Genomic DNA, 18,214 nt, shown 5'->3' with positions numbered 1-18,214 from the left:
CTTGTTTGTTTGTATTCTGTAACGCGGAAGTGCCAACATCGGACTTCAGGTGAAGACTTCTACATTCTACCAAACAACCAGAAAAACCCAGAAGAAGCCAGAATCTTCTGGAAAACAAAGGTTATATAAACTGCGCCAGCACAATGATTTCTTCATTTTTTATGCAGCTTTTGCCTGACCATGAAGTTGTAAGGGAAACGATAGCCGTTCTTTTATTTTCACCGATCGCTTTAAATTTATTTCGCTAATAATAAATAATTTGATTCAGTCAATTTAATTTATTTGTTTGTTATAAGTTTTAACCAAGTGAAAATGGCTGGAATATCTCTACTATCAGTGCTATTTGTCATGCAGATGACATCGTCCTCTGCGGGTAAGAAAGTTCGTTTAAAGTTCAAAGAAACGTTCACGGAGCACGTGTGTGTGTAAATGACCGTGGGTTTAAGTCGAAAGTCAAAGTTGTTGTCCGGATTTTTGTTTTTACTTTCGTTATCCTTAAAGGAAAAACTCCGAAACCGACTACTTAAACTAAAATCAGTCTTTATTAGGAGGTTGTATATTTGAAACAACACACCGCTGGGCTTTCAAGGCATCATGTAGAGTCACACAGATAAATAACTTTTATAATATGTGAAAAACAGTGTACTGTTGTCATTGGTTGCCTCTTAGGTATTTCCTTATAAGGCAATAGTCTCTGCTCTTCTTTGCATTGTGTTAATGTGGCACCCTGAGTATTTTAAGCGTTAAAAACATTAGCATTCCACATCAAACTGTGACTTGTGTTGTTAATAGTTTTTCTGTTTAACTTATATTCTAAAACACTGCAGCTGCTTTTTGTGATGTCGAGTTTCCGAAGCACAGATGTTTTTAGAGAGAGCATACAGTCATATGATCTTAAGAGGAGAGAGCCAGTGTTGTGCCAAAAAGTGATTGTCTGCCAGAAACTGATTGCCGTCCGCGGGAGCGCGCGCAGCTGCTTAAAGCTGCAGCGCCCAGATTACTTGCGTTGCCAGCTACTTCCGTGCAACTGATATAACGTGTGGGGGGGGGACCCAAACACATTTATGCCTTTGTTATTAGGCAAAGGTATGCATTTATGGAACTTTAACGTTTCTTGTAACCGAATTATGACGCTTATCAGAAGGTTGCTTTCAGTGTGTAGCGCAGTCACGAATGACTACACGCATCACGATGGAATAATTAATGCCTACAGGTTTAGTATGTCTAGTCTCGTTGTTCATATTTGATATAAGACTGTCGAATAGTAGTTAAAACAATAAAGACCTATTGTGCCAGTATCACCATGACTCTTTCTTCTTTGTTCAGAATAACGACTGAGAACATGGCATTTTAGCGCTACCGAAAAGTGATTGTGGCCTATAACCCGTCACTGAAACAATTTCGGCTTCAAACTTGTTGGATATATTCCAGAAGGGTTACATGTGATATATTATATCCCAAAAACTCTCCAAGAACTGCTGAATAACTTGTACAGGAACAATAAAACTGACAATATGCAATTTTCAACCTGCCAAAAAGTGATTGTGGTCTATAACTTGTCACTGAAATACTATTTCTGCTTCAAACTTGACTGGTATCATTCAGAAGGGTCCTATGTGACATATTATATCTCAAACAGTCCATTAGAACTGCTGAAAAACTTTTAAAATAACATTAATACCGATAATATGTCATTTTCAACCTGCCAAAAAGTGATTGTGGCCTATATCTTGTCACTGAAACAATATTTCTGCATCAAACTCATTGGGTATCATCCAAAAGGGTTATATGTGACAAATTATATCTCAAACAGTCTCTAAGGACTGTTGAATAACTTTTAAAGGAACATTAATACCCATAATATGCCATTTTCGACCTGCCAAAAAGTGATTGTGGACCATAACTTGTCACTGAAATACTTTTTGGCAGGCTGAAAATGGCATATTATCAATGTTAATGTTCCTTTAAAGTTATTCAGCATTTCTTAGAGACTGTTTGGGATATGATGTGCCACATATGATCCTTTTGGATGATACCCAACAATTTTGAAGCAGAAATATTGTTTCACTGACAAGATATAGGCCACAATCACTTTTGGGCAGGTTGAAAATTGCATATTGTCAGTTTCATTGTTCCCTTAATGGTTATTCAGCAGTTCTGAGGGACTGTTTGAGATGTAATATTTGACATATGACCCTTCTGAATGACATCCACCAAGTTTGAAGCAGAAATATTGTTTCAGTGACAAGTTATGGTCCACAATCACTTTTTGGCAGGTTGAAAATGACATATTATCAGTATTAATGTTATTTTAAAAGTTTTTCAGCAGTTCTAATGGACTGTTTGAGATGTAATATGTCACATAGGACCCTTCTGAATGATATCAGTCAAGTTTGAAGCAGAAACATTGTTTCAGTGACAAGATATAGTCCACAATCACTTTTTGGCAGGCTGAAAATGGCATATTATCACTGTTAATGTTCCTTTAAAGGTTATCCAGCGGTTCTAAGGGGCTGTTTGAGATATAATATGTCACAGAGGACCCTTCTGAATGACATCCACCAAGCTGAAGCAGAAATAGTATTTCAGTGACAAGTTATAGACCACAATCACTTTTTGGCAGGTTGAAAATTGCATATTGTCAGTTTTATTGTTCCTGTACAAGTTATTCAGCAGTTCTTGGAGAGTTTTTGGGATATAATATATCACATGTAACCCTTCTGGAATATATCCAACAAGTTTGAAGCCAAAATATTGTTTCAGTGACAAGTTATAGGCCACAATCACTTTTCGGTAGCGCTAAAATGCCATGTTCTCAGTCGTTATTCTGAACAAAGAAGAAAGAGTCATGGTGATACTGGCACAATAGGTCTTTATTGTTTTAACTACTATTCGACAGTCTTATAACAAATATGAACAACGAGAGTAGACATACTAAACCTGTAGGCATTAATTATTCCATCGTGATGCGTGTAGTCATTCGTGACTGCGCTACACACTGAAAGCAACCTTCTGATAAGCGTCATAATTCGGCTACAAGAAACGTTAAAGTTCCATAAATGCATACCTTTGCCTAATAACAAAGGCATAAATGTCTTTGGTTTTTTTCCCCCCCCACACGTTATATCAGTTGCACGGAAGTAGCTGGCAACGCAAGTAATCTGGGCGCTGCAGCTTTAAGCAGCTGCACGCGCTCCCGCGGACGGCAATCAGTTTCTGGCAGACAATCACTTTTTGGCACAACACCGGAACTGATTTCAGGGAGAAAATAAAACAGGAAGAAGTTTTCAGCTCAGAATTGTACCGTGAAAATAAAATGTAATTTTTTTTTAAGGAAAGAAAACGCATTTAGTAGTTTTAGTTAAATATTTACTTTTGAATTATCTGAAAAATAAGAAAAAGCTTGTAGTTTTGTTTGTTCCAGTGTGTCGAAATAAACCTGATGACACAAACTCCCAGAAGGATTAAAAGTCAACCAAGCTCATCAAAACTTCTTTTTCTTTGCATTTTATTGTACAGACTGGTTCATTGTGCATTGCGCTGAATTACTAAATAACTGAAACAGCCTCACATATGTTACAAAATAGTGTTAGCTCAGGCCCTAGGGTTAGGGATAGACCCTAACTCTTTTATTTCATTAAAAAAAATGAAATATTATTTGCTTATTTTGGGATTAATACACCCCCATCCCCTCAGAATTTTGAAGTGAGCCCTGAAATGAAGCTGGACGGTTCCTCTATTTTTTAGTCCCTTGTACATGATGTTCACATTTTCCAAAAAGATCTTAACTCTTCTGACCATAGGATGGCTTTTCACTTTCCCTGAGCTGATGCATCGATTCCCATGACAGGGTCATGCCTGTTTTTCATGCACCCACCTGAGGCCTCAAATATCAGAGGCTTACAACATTGATTTTTAGCTTGTACCTTGCCTCCAGGTGCTCAGAATCTTCTGATGATAACATGTTCTGTAAATCAGCGGTCCCCAACCTTTTTTGTGCCACGGACCGGTTTATGCCCGATAATATTTTCACGGACCGGCCTTTAAGGTGTCGCGGATAAATACAACAAAATAAAACTAGTACTGAAAAAAAGAAGAGTTATTCATAACACACCTGAAAAGACCCAGGAAAACAGAGTTAACGATAAAAACGATAACAAAATAACACTGAAAACCGATAAAAACCCTGAAAACCATACATTTCACACCTGAGCCTCAACTCTCGCGGCCCGGTACCAAACGACTCACGGACCGGTACTGGTCCAAGGCCCGGGGGTTGGGGACCGCTGCTGTAAATGATGAGACATTCAAAACCCTTACCATTTTATTGTGACAAACTTTTCTTAACACTTCCACAATTTGTAGAATCTGTTTTATGCGGACTGGTGAATCTCTGCCTGTCTGTACTTGTTTGAAACTCTGCTTTTCTCTAAGATCTCGAAATAGTTAGACATCTCAGTTTAACCAATTTGATATGTTTTCTATGTTCTGCGTCTTTTCAACCAGAGTAGCTTTAAAGTTCTGGAGCTACAAATAAATAATTTATTAGTTAATTAAAAAAACGCTGTTACTTTCTGCATTCATATATTTGTTTGTATCTGTATCTTTTTGTATCTTTGTTTTAAAAAATCAGAGCCAAGAGGGGGAGCAACTGATGCTGGGCAAAAGAGCTGCATGAAACCTTAGAGCCACAGTTTGGAGTCTCCTGATCTAAGAATTGGTTGGGAAGGAGCTAGTGTACAGTGTTGTGCAGCTGTCTGAATATCCTTTTACCTCCCCGGTCTGTCCAAAGGAAAAGGTGACACAAATATTTCAAAAAGGCAGATTCAAGATAAACAAGGTGCTGGATGTTGCCTTACTACAGTCCCTGTCACCCACACATGTTCCCTAGATGTAGGTGACATGAGCTTGTGTGCACACTGAAGCTTGTTGGCACATTTGTGGTCACTCTCCTCTGTCATTCTCCCATGTGATGACACCTGCACTTGCATAATGTGATGGGTTATACACACTGTGGGATCATGATCACATGCCCTTAACCTGGAGGTAGCAGTAGAGACTGACATTTTACCCGCTGAGAATTTTGACCTATTGCTCTTAAAACCTTAGGCATACCTATTTACAACTCTATGAGTCTCCCACAGGTCCATGTGAGTCCCAAGACTTCTTTCTACTCCGGATCATATTTCTGACGTGCTAACACTTTGGTGTCCTCCTTTGAATCTTACACACGCAAGACAGCTGAGGGTTTGCTCTTCCTTAAATTAGGCCAATAAATCCTCTTTATCATCTTCTTCAAGAGTGAGTCTTAAAGAAGTGAGTGAAGGTTTTCTATTTCTGCAAACTGTGGTGTGAGCTCTGCTTGCTGGTTTGTCATTTTCATGACACTACATGGCTCACATTTATTAACCTTTTCAAAGTAAACTGGGTGATGGCCGGTTTGCCAGATAATGTGCTCCATCTGGTTCGGTTCAGGAGAGCTCAGCAGTCTCTTTGTCATCCTCACTCAGATTAGCTGCTGTATATGTGAACATTTGTACTTTTAACCTCTCTGCTCTGTGTTGTTTCATCTTTCAGATCACAGAAACATCACATCTGGACAAAAGAACGTCACTCTGACATGTCGAGCTCCTAACAACAACACCATAATTATTGTAGAGTGGAGCAGAGCTGACCTGGGAGATAAATATGTGCTTTTGTACCGGAATGAGCGCTTTGATCCAGATAACCAGCATCCATCTTTTAAGAACCGGGTGGATCTGCAGGACAGACAGATGAAGGATGGAGACGTGTCTCTGATTCTGAAGAATGTGACGATTAATGACACTGGAACATACGAGTGTCGTGTCAAGAACGAGCTAGACAGTATGAAGCTCATCAACAGCATCGACCTGATTGTTGTTCCTCCAGGTGAGTGAGTAGAGTTGAGCGTGTGTGTGATCACAGGGCTCTAGAGTGCGACCAATTTGGTCGCAAATGCGACCAAATTTTTCAGTGGTGTGACTAAAAAAAATATTTGGTTGCACCTGTGCGACCAACTGTTCGGGTAGCAAAAAAAATAAAAATAAATCTGCAACCTTCCCTGTGGTCAACAACAGACACACATTATGCCCCTATCGTGGACTAAACCAATCAGTGATAGTCAGGGGCGGGACCTCTCTGATTGGCCGTGGTCCAGTTGAAAGTGCAGTCGGAAGAGGGAGCTTGAATAAAGCGATATCGATTCATTAAATCCTGAATCGACTTTTAAATATAACTGTGTTTTGCCAGAAACGCCAGATTCTCAGATTAAACCTCACAAAACCATTTCAACAACAACCAAACAGCAAATGAGAGCAGGTACACGGATTCCACACAAAGACATAAACACAGAGCAGACCCGACGCATCAGAATCAACTTTGTCTTTCTCGGATTTCTCACCCGACGGCCCGCAGACGGACACGCTGTCGGAACTCGACGATTCTGCGTCGGGTCCGCGCTGTGTTTACGTCTTTTTGCGCTGATTCTGAGCTGCAGGTTTTGTCTCTCCAACCAAAATTCACCGAGCCAGCAGCAAAAGAAGCAGCAAACTGCGCTTCACATTTGATCAATGTCGTCATGAATTTTGATGTTTTGCTTCCACAACTATTAAAATCACACTTCATGCACAGCTCTCTCTCTCTCTCTCTCTGTACTTCAAGAACAGTTTCCCATCTCAAATCTCTGTTTTCTGTATTATTCATTCGCTTATTACCCACCAGTCTACCGTTGTTTACAGCGCTGTCGGCTGCTGTCTTCTTCTTTTCTTTTTTTCACTTAAATGACCTCGGACAAGAAAGCCTGTTTTTTCTGTTGTTCAATACTGAAGAAATTTAAACTTTCACACAAAGGCATCTGCTGTGATGTTCACAATTCTGATGAAGTCTCACAAGTGTCAGTACTGATAAATGATCAGAATTATAATATTTCTGACTGTCTGAGGCTAAATTGAATTGAATCGGGACTGATGATACCCAGCCCTAGTGAGCAGCCTAGGCACGACAGAAGTGGATGTAGCTGTAATAAGAAAAGAACTATTGCTAACTTTTCTGTTAGGTTAAGGCCTGATCCGTCTGAAATTCATAGCCAGCTCTGACACGGTGTCATCAATTTTTGAATGCTGAAAAAGCACAGTGTATCCAGAAAACACATTATATTATATAAATTATTATAAAATTTGTGTGTACCGGCACGCCCATGGCAAAAAGTTAGTCTAGAGCCCTGGGTCAGAGGTGAAGCTGCTTCCTGGTTGTTGATGTTTGTTTCTAAAGATGTTGTTGATGAGACTTTGTAGAAAGCAGCTGGTCTGAGTGATGTGATCAGAGTGCAGTAGATAATGTCTGACAGCAGTTTGAAGAGGAAATGGATTCTGTTCTGTTCTTCACTCATCACCTACCTGACAGCTGACACCTCACACCTGTTTCTCACCTGCAGGTCAGACAGGAGGACACACAGAGGATGGATCTGTTGGACTGAAAGTTGGTCTTCCAGTTGTTATTTTCCTTCTTCTTGTTGGTGGTGCCTTTGTTGGTTATTTGAGCTACAGAAAATATAAACAACGTAGCCAGGCCTCATATTGCCCCAGTACTGAACCACAGATTGAAATGTCTGAGAGATTTCAGAGTTCTGAATCTCCTGCTAATGAACACAATGACAGAAATGACCCGGAAGAAAACAGCTGTCACCAAGACTCCACAAGGATTCCTGATGCCACTCTGACACTTGAGAATGAACTACTTCATCCTCATCCTCCTCAGGAAACAGCAGGACTGCTTCCAGAGAGTGACATCAGAGTGCAGTAGATAATGTCTGACAGCAGTTGAAGAGGAAATGGATTCTGTTCTGTTCTTCACTCATCACCTACCTGACAGCTGACACCTCACACCTGTTTGTCACCTGCAGGTCAGACAGGAGGACTCGGAAAATATGGGGGGTAGAAGGATGGAGTCAATAGACATCTTGGACTGGTAGCTGTTATATCAGTTGTTGTGCAATTTGCCTGCTGTTGTGATGACTATAAAACTGATAAAGAATTCTTGCCTCTGTCCAGTGATGAAGAGCAGGGAAAGAAAGCAATATATTTATATTTCACTTGTCACAGTGAAAAAAAACAGGGGTAGTACAGACTAGAGATGGCACGATACCACTTTTTTTTTGTCCGATACCGATATCATAAACTTGAATATCTGCCGATAATGATATGAATCTGATATAGTGTAATTTATACTCGACAAATTTTTTTTAAAATATCTTGCTGCATTTTGTGTAAGTTCATCGTCAAGTTTTAATGCACTGCACAAAATATTTCATAGTTCAGCAATACTGATCAATCTACTAAACTTAAACCATCCTCCCTATTCTGGTATTTTAAAGTGTACTAAGCTGGAAATATTAAACTACCTAATAGGGTTGCCAACTCCCAGCAAAAAAATAAAAAAAAATTGGGAACCACCCTCCACCTCATGATGCTTAATCAACATAATCGACTTTAATTTAATGCACGTGTAAAAACAAAAGCACAGAAATCAATTATTTTTTACAATAATTACATAGATTCAACATCTTTCTTCAACAGAATTGCAGACTGCACAGATGGAACCTTCACAAAGGAAAAAGTACTATAGCTTACTAGGGTATATTGGACTTAATAGTTACTATATACAATAATGGATTTCTATACATTTTATCTCAGATTAAAAGTTTGGGTGTAAGATTCAGATAATTATTTATTAAAAGCTAGACATTTTAAATGAGAATAAGAAAGAAAAGTATGTCTTTTCCCTGTTCATGCCCTATCGGCCCCCCTGGCAAAACTTTGCTAGATCCGCCCCTGCACAGTTACCAGCCGTCAGCTGCGTAGAAAAGGATCCTGGTGTAGAAAGTAATATTAAATAAATTCTAACAGCAGCTTATCAAGCTTAAATGTGCTGCTGTTGTTCAGCCGCTGGTTTCCTCTTTCTGGCGCAAAGTTGACCAAAAACAAACAAGAGAGAAAAGCCGATCAGCTGATCATTAATCAGTTTCATGATTGAAGTAGCAGCAGGAGATGGAGAGAGAGAGGCAGTCGCTCCACATATCGGTTGTTAAGCTTAACGCGGGAATGCTTTACTAACATTCAGAGATGAACTTACACACTTGCTTTACTTCTCTCTGGGATAACTTTCTCAGAGATGAAATGCTGGTCTCGTAGCGAGGCTCCAAATGCTCAACCAGACCGCCGACAGGTCTTGCACACCACAGCCGCTCTATCACGTGACGCATACTGCTCCGACGTACTAAGGTTATGAGCTGGGTTATGCCATGTCACAAGTTTTGTGAGGTGCTTTTGTGATATTTAATGGATCAGATTACATTTTTTATTTCTCTCCGATATCCGATCCAGTACTTTAGGTCAGTATCGGACCGATACCGATACGTAATATCGGATCGGTCCATCTCTAGTGCAGACATGTCTGAACGCTCGTGGAAATTCATCTGAAAATGTTAACAAAACATACAGAATCAAGATTCTCAGGTTATGTCTGCACCTGTCATGTGACTCCCTTCAATTTCCTCCCTGTTGTGGTGGAGTTTGTGGACTCAGAGTCCTGGGAGATTTGCTTTCTGGAGAATTACTTGCAATTGTCACACATAACTGCCAACTCAAATATTACTGCATTGTTTACAGATGCTTCAACAGTGTACAGACTCATAATGGACAATAATGTCACATTACTGTAATATCAGCTGACTGAGCCCAGCAAGTATGTATTTATGTTTAGCTATAAGCGGATGCTTTGAGTACATCTTTTTTTGATATAGCTGGAAATGTAATTCTTAAAAGTGATTTGCTTCATGGCTGTAAAGCTTTTTTTATTTATTTTTTATGTTATTGTTATATATTTGTATTTTTATGAAGGGTTTTGGTTTGGTTTTTGTGTTTTTATGTATACGGAGGAAGTTATAGATTTAACTTAGTCTTAATAATACTATGACCACGGTGTTATTGTATATTTCAGGAATGCCAAGAACAGGTCCCACACATCAACATCAACACAGAGGTCATGGAATTAGTCCCCAAATTCAGATTCCCCAAATTGCACAACAACCTGCCACGACTGTAACATATCTGTGATTGGCATGGAACTTCACAGACAAGCAACCTGTGTTAGGACGCCTGTCAAAGTGACTGCAAGCTATGAGTTATGAATAAGCTGTAAAGAAAAAAAAAATCCACCACCCTCTGTTTTCATAATGCTAAAGGAAGAAACTATCCACAGAGACCAAAGCTTTTTCATAAAACTAAAACTAAACAGTGTTCTCTGGCAGACCCAGGCTGTGTTAGTGACATTACTCTTTCTGTGCCACTTTTGTATTTCCTCTCCCTAGGCTGTGTGAGGCTGCAGGTAATATCAAAGTAATTTCATATGTTGTATACAGTAACACTCTAACATTAATGTAAAACTTTTCAGATCTCCACGAGTCGCATTAATTGTTGCTTAATGACCTTTCAGTTTGATATGTAACAGATCTGATAGCAGGGGGAATTTAGAAGATTCCTATTTTTATGGCTCGTCCACTCTGCTTTGTTTCATTAACATATCAGTGTTATTGTGGAGCTTGGTTCTGAATAATCAGGCAGAGGAATTACAGGACAGACCAAAGCCAAGTCTCATTTAATTTGATTCATATAATTATGCATTCATGTTAAATTAGTAAATAGAATATTGAGTGCTACAAACATTACCGAGCACTGTTTGTGTAGTTTCTTTATATACAAAACATCATTGTCCTTTTGTCTTTATGTGCTACATTTGTCTTTATGCCTTTGGACTCTTGTTACTATAAATGTATTTTGGTCCATCTGAGTCAAACAGTCATTTCTGTTTTCATCCTAAACTACTGAGTTGAATCACGGTGAGACAAAGATGATTTAAAAAAAAAATGAAGAAAATATATTCTATTTAATTTTAATCCTTTTTAGCCTCCAATTTACAGGGTATTTGTTAAAGTGTTTACATAAAACATGTTATTTTCTGGTTTTGTGAATATAAGTTTAGAAAAAAAGAACACAGACTTAAGCTAATGTCCTCAGGTCTGATTGCTGGCGAAGACCAGAAACTGGGTTCCAGTGGTTGGACTGGTGAGTTTTCATACATGTATCAGACAACAGCAGGTAACAAACTATTAAAGGCTCTTTTTGGGACATGTTCATATAAAAGGGTTTTTATTTCTAAACTCGTGTCTCTGAACATCTTGCAGAACATTCATTTCACACATATTGCGGCTCCTCCAACCAAAGGCCGCGGCAGGCTAAACATGAGGACACAGATGACGCGCAACAATAAACACATAAGATACACTTCTGTACCATTTGGTCCTTTTATTCCACATGCAACTGTCCAATATACAAATCAGCACATGGGATTAACTATTAAACAAATGCACAGACTGCACAAACAAATAACTGCAACTCACAAAGAACTGCACCAATTCCTATACCAAATTACAACATTGGCCTATGGCATCAATTAGCACATAAATATACATAAACCATCAAGTTACAGTCAAAATACATCAAAATAATTCAAGCTGCAGTCAACAGAAGGTTTTGCCTCATGCTCACGCTACCTTTCTGCTCATCAACATCAGGTGCGGTGAACAGGTGAGTGCAACCACATTTATCACCTAAGACACCCATGAGACACGCCCCACACCCGTGCACCAATACAGTGAGTCCATTTAAACCAACCCACTTAATCAAAAAAGGAACAACTCATATGGCTCCTACAACACATATAGGGCGTTTATCAATATGCGTACTTGTGCGTACTTGCGTTCTCGTGTACTCGTGATACGTCATCAGTCGGAGACCAAGTACTGTTCCAATTCGAAGTACGCATCAAGCCGAGAACGCGAAAAAGTCCCGGATGTGTTCTCGATCCGCCCGTTTTATCGAGCATGCATCGATGGGGACTTGGGACAGCTATATATCCCAGAATGCATTTCGTCCAAAACTCAACAGCGGACTCCCGGCACATCGTTCCCCCCCCCCCCGCTCGCGGACTTCTCACTACTCAGGTTAAAGAAACCCCAGCAGCTGTCTATAGTATTGAGTGTCCACTAGAATAGAAATAAAAGCGTTCTAACATCTCACCTGCTTGTTTTTATTAAGGTATGTACACGTATGTACATGTACACTATTTTTATTAATAGAGGTTTCACTACTGAGGTTAAAAATGATATATAAGTCACTTAGATCACTTCTAAATGTTAATGTTTGGTTTATTTCAGTGTTTTATTTGTTCCTGAGTAAACCGGTTTGGCTGTGATTAAAGTTAAGCTTCATAACATGTTACTCACAGTTAAATTAGGAGGGGACGGCAGTAAAAACTCCGGACCTGTGACATCATCACGTACGCTGGTGTTCCAATTGTACATATCGCGAGTCCGTGCCCGCGTTCTCGGCGAGTACGTACTCACCGAGAACGCGAGTACGTACTCGCGTACTTGGGCATTGATAAATGGCCATACTGTCATAGGCTGTGTTCCAATTCAGGGTCTGCACGCTTGAAGTACGCATTTCAAGTGCGAGTACGTCACCGCCACGTGACGACGGCTGTCCCAATTCAAAGTGTACTTCAAATGCATACTCCAAATGCGCCGTCGATTTCCCCAAATATCAAGCGTGGTCCGGTGCACGCTTCGTGGCCCCATATATCCCACAATCCATAGCGTCCCTGTTTGTGAAGGACTGCTAGGAAAGTTTAACATCACTAATTGTCTGTCCTGAGTCTTATTAGGAAATGCTCAAATAATGTTATCATTCCAGTATTTTCAGTGTGGGAGAAAGTACTCAGGGCCTTCAAGTTACACACTATGAAAGGCAGCAACAAGTTTCATATTCAGAAACCTAAAGTATGTATCAGCAGCAGAATGGAGCTAAAAATAAATGTTTGTTTCAGTTCTATGAAGCTTTGAGTATTTTGGATTAGTAGCACTGCTGTGTTTGTTGCATCATATTGCTGTAATTGTTTATATGCTTTATATATTCTGAGGTAAGTTGATCTATAGTGTTACATCATATTCTATAAGGATGTTATGTGTTTGTTTACTTTCTGCCCAGTTTGACCCATTTAGCAGAAGTCAGCCTGTTTAAGGCTCTGATATCTATTCTGTATGACTTAAAGCAGTTATGACATGGTCTGATTTTCTCACCCAATAAAGGAATATTTCATATATCAGTCTACTCTTCATTCTATCAGAAACAGTTATCACAGCTTGTACATTTTCTTTTTACACACATATATAAGCATTGAGCCAAATTTAGTAATGCCAACATATTGAAAGAACAATGTTTGTCTCTTATATATAATACATCTGTATATACACTGTCAGAGATACTTGTCTTCGACTGAAGATTTAAGGTGATTGGAAATATAAATAACTGCTACTTGCATCTTTGACCCAGAGTTCAAGCTCATATATATATATATATATATATATATATATATATATATATATATAATCTGACAATACATATAATATTGTCCATATTATATTAACATTACCACAGTGAGATGACTTTAGTCTCATGAATAACATAAGCTAATTATTATTTACTAACTAATCTTGAAATGACTGTTCAGTACAGAAATGAAGCCCAACTATCATGTTTTACAGTCCTGTGGTCTCAACTGATCAAAGTGATGTCATGACAAAAATGAATGACCAACAAAACATTTTTTCTCCTTCATTTCTGTCACACAAAGCTGTATGAAACATTTCTCGCGGTTAATATCATGGTTGCTAGGCAACCTGAACGGCGCGACGAAGGCTAGACCGTCCCGTTTCACGCCTCTCACTTCCGCACTTCCCGTACTTGTAGTACGCACCGTACGTAGTACGCGTAGTGTGCGTACTTCAAGCGTGCATACCCTGAATTGGGACACAGCCATAGTCACAAAAGTGTAGCAGTCAAACCTTCATAAGTGAGCTTTCAATGTGATAGAAAAAAGCAGGAGGTGCTTACTAATTTGTGTCAAAGGAGAGAAACGCCTCAGTTCAGTGGTGACTGTCAATGATGGATCAGAGCAGCCTCTGTGTGTAACTGTTTTCCTGTTTTAGAGACAAAAATGTGCAGATGTCGATTCCAGCTGTTCTTCAGTCTGTAGAAACCATCATACAGCTGCTGCATGGGGATGGATTCATGTGACAAACATTAATTTGCTCAGGTTTTGTCCATTATTTATTATTTCTAGTTCATCTAGACTTAGATGAACCTTTGCCTTACAAGCAAGAGATCCCTAGTTTTATTCCAGAAGGAGACATGAATCACTTTGTCAGGAAATGCATCTGGTGTAGGAATTTTTTTTTTTTTAAAAAGTGCGAAAGCAAACATGCAGAGATCTCCCTGTGATGAAACCTGATGATTAAGGGAGCAGCTTTGAGTAATTTGTAGTAATACCTTAATGTAAATCTCACAGCAAGCCAATGCAGAGAAACCAGTATACAGCTGATATGATGCTGTCTGCTTAAAACTGTAAGGAGACGATCTGCTGAACCTGTTTGATTTTGCTGCCACCTTGCTTAATGTTTTTGCAAAGGACCAATTCTGAGACTCTGAGATGTTTACAGGATTGAAGAACAGGATTCCTGATTTGTAGAAACTGACTTGCAGAATTTTTATGACAGGCAAAATTTAACATCAGGTAGAAAGTTTAAAAGAACAACTAGGGCTTTACATGTACTGGGTCTCATGGAAAGTTGTCAGTGTGTCATCATTTTAGAATTTAAAAGAGGTGATGTGAGTTTAAATATATATGTTATCAGATGATATATTTATTTTAATACCAAAAAGTGGAAGCATCACTGATAATCTGCTTGTATCCATGTTAGTGTTTAAAGTCCAACATCTCCCTCTAGTGGCCATATATAAACCATGTGTGAGGATGGTGTTAATGTAAAATATGAACCATAGTGTTCCAGTCAGTCATCAGTGTGTCTCTGCACAGCTGTAATTAAAATGTGTTCAGAGGGCCTCAGTGTCTGAATGGTTCCAGTTCAGCTCCATAACAGCAGCGTCCCTGGTTTGATTCCTGTGTTTCAGCTCATATCTGCCTCTCTCACTGAGGGGGACGTAACTACATGGACATGGACATGGACATTTTTTTATATGTTGATGATGTTATCTTGTTATATCTCTGTTGTGGTCAGTGCTATCCTCTATGCTGTTGCATGCTGGGGCAGCAGGTTGAGGGCCACAGATGCTAACAGACTAAATAAACAGATCCACAAGGCCAGCAATGTTGTGGGGATGGAGCTGGACTCCGTTAGAGTGGTGTCTGAGAGGCAGATGTTGTCCAAGATAAGGACAGAAATGCCCCCCAGTTCTATGCAGTCAACAGTAGGCGTTTAGAGGAGGAAACTGAAAAGCTGCTTCAGTTTATCAAGATTATCTCTTAATGTCTTCGTAACAATGCAGAAATGAAGATTAAAATAAAATGTCTTGCTATAAATGTAGTGCAATAATAATCTTGCAGTTGTTGTACATGCAGTAATTTAAATGTATTTGATTATGCAGAGACAGATTTAGCTGACTCAGCAGTGAGACCTGATGACATCAGTTAAGGACAAACAATCATCAGAACAAGAAGGCCCAGGTACAGCTGCTCTTTATCTTTGACTTTGGACAGAAACAGGCTAACTGCTCACTTTGTTTCCAGCCATTATGCTAAACTAAGCTAACAAAACCGCATCAATACTAAAGCTCAGGGCTCAGACTTATCAAACCTCGCACCTCTCTGTCAGAAGTAAACCACTTCCTCTACGTTTGACCTGTTCCTAAGCAAGATATGCAGCAGAATGCAAAGTTGATTAAAGATTCTCTTGACACCACGTAACAACACCAATATTAACTTTTAGTCTAGTACATGCAGAACTGGATATGGGGTGTATATACATGTGTGTATGTGTGTAGTCTGTGAACAGAGGCAACAGTAGCATATGTTAGTTAAGCACTGTTGATTCTTCCAGAAGTCTTGATACAGAAATGTATGTTTACTTTACATAATACTTATTAAACAAACAGAATAAACAGAACTGGGAAATGTGAAACAATTAAGAACACATTCAAACAGATTCATCAGGTAACACAAGAACATTCATAAGACTGCTTAGACTAGCATATGGATGCTACTCACAACATGGAATACAAAGATACAGTTAGCATCCATAGAAACTACCCTCAACAAAAATTAACACGTCTTGCAATAAACTGAAACCACAAATGTCCTGACAGGTAATAAACCTATTACTACTGAAGGTTGTTTCGTAAATGCACAGAAGGAAATGTCCAGTGCATGGTAAACTAAACTGGCTCGTGTGCTGCTTTAGCTTGAAGGGCAACCAATCATGTGACTGTAATTAACTTCTTCACCAAAAGGTGTCATTGTTATGCCAACAAGTAATTTTAGGTCCTATCAAATTTAATTTCAGGGGTAATTCACCTAATAATATGTTTATAATGCCGTTTTCTCTTATTAAAATGTTTTTTGTTTCTTTATGATGTTAGAGAGAGGGGAGATCCTTCAATATGGTAATCTCAGGCATAGAAGTCTCTCCCAAATGCTGTTCAAACCTGCTGTTAGTGAGGGACAGCCAGTCAGAAGAAATAAGTGCTAAAGGAGAGGAACTAAAACCATTTGTTTCAGACAGAGGATGAACCAAGGTGCTATACCAAGGCCCAGCATGACAAACGGAATGATTGTTTTAATCTGTGTGTTTGTGTTCAGACTTTAAACCAGATCCTGACATCATCTGCTCTTCAGTCCACCAGTCCAACCAGTGACATCCAGCTGCTGTTCTCCAATTGATGCCCCCAACACTTCCGACCAGAGTACAACATTCACATGACCAGATTTTAATATTTCTTTCTTACTAAATAAGAAAAAAAATATTTCTCCTTCTTTATCTCAAATTTTAAAGTGCATTTCCTTGTAAAATCAGCCATGGTAGAATAAATATGTATTTTTTTAATGTCTGCAGTGACATTGAAAGCGTTTTACTGTTTGACCCTGCTGTTGTTACTGTAGCAGGGATTTAATTTCTAAATAAACTGTTGTTGTCATGTGTGTTTGTCATGTGGTTCTGTGGTTTTCCCCGAGCTGTTGGGTAGAAACTTTCAGTAGTTATGTATTTGTTGTGTTCATTGATAAACTTCTCACATCAGTACTAAAAGCAAATACAAATCATCAAAATGAGGGAATATTAATCAGTGTAAACAGGACAGAAAAACATAGAAGATGCCCATATTTGAGACTAAGTCAGTTCAAGCATGAAAACCATGTTTAAAAAAAAAAAAAAAAATCTGTTAAACAAATGAAGAAAAGAAAATTCATGGAAATTTAATGGAAATAAAAATAAATAAATAAAATAAAATACAGGAGCGCTGTAAACACAATAATGAGGAAGACTGATGATGAGAGTGACCTTTGACTTTATACTAAATAAAAACAGAAATGCTGTTTGGTTTTATTTAACAGGCAGATCTCACGTAAAGAGGCCACAACAAGCAAACTGACAAATATCAGAGTCCAGCAGTAACTGCTCCAGGATGTATTTTAGATTTAGTTGTGTGGATTTGACACAACTAAAGGTTGCTTTTTCTACGAACAACAGAGAGAATAATCTACCTTCATGACATAACTAGATTAAATGCAAAATGTTTTAAGCCAAAACAGAGTGACTGCGTAAGTCTCTCTGTAGCATCTCCTTCTGACTCCTCACTAGATTGAAGCAGTGATTCATGTTAGGTTAACAGTCCAAGCATCACATGACTTGCTGATTTATAGCTCAGCTGTAATTAAAATGTGTTCAGAGGGCCTCAGTGTCTGAATGGTTCCAGTTCAGCTCCATAACAGCAGCGTCCCTGGTTTGATTCCTGTGTTTCAGCTCATATCTGCCTCTCTCACTGAGGGGGACGTACGCAAACACTGACCACACAATGTGTTTGAACCAATAGAAAGTGTCAGTGACAGAAATGAAAAAAAGCTGAAATGAGTGAGAAGGACGATGAAGGAAACATCTGTGCTGTGTCTGCTCTGTAAGTAGAATCTCTGTGTTTGTTTGAATTCTTGTACTTTGACTGTCTGCTCTCCTGATAACTGATGATGGAGGAGAAGACATGAAAAACAAATCAGGCTGAATTCAAGTTCA

At 38.9% G+C, this 18,214-nt stretch overlaps 1 protein-coding gene across 1 annotated transcript in view; it reads left to right on the top strand.

Annotated features, from left to right (window-relative positions):
- LOC134623861 (coxsackievirus and adenovirus receptor homolog) overlaps positions 1–18,214 on the top strand; it is a 43,033-nt gene that overhangs the window by 3,694 nt on the left and 21,125 nt on the right. Inside the window, exon 2 of the mRNA XM_063468869.1 lies at positions 5,578–5,910. Within this exon, the coding sequence (XP_063324939.1) occupies positions 5,578–5,910 (333 nt within the window). The remainder of the gene's footprint in view (positions 1–5,577; positions 5,911–18,214) is intronic.

This window comes from Pelmatolapia mariae, linkage group LG3_W, assembly GCF_036321145.2.
Source record: "Pelmatolapia mariae isolate MD_Pm_ZW linkage group LG3_W, Pm_UMD_F_2, whole genome shotgun sequence".
Taxonomy (NCBI): Eukaryota; Metazoa; Chordata; class Actinopteri; order Cichliformes; family Cichlidae; genus Pelmatolapia; species Pelmatolapia mariae.
The sequence above is the reverse complement of the archived record's forward strand: the minus strand, read 5'-3'. Positions and strand labels throughout refer to the sequence as shown.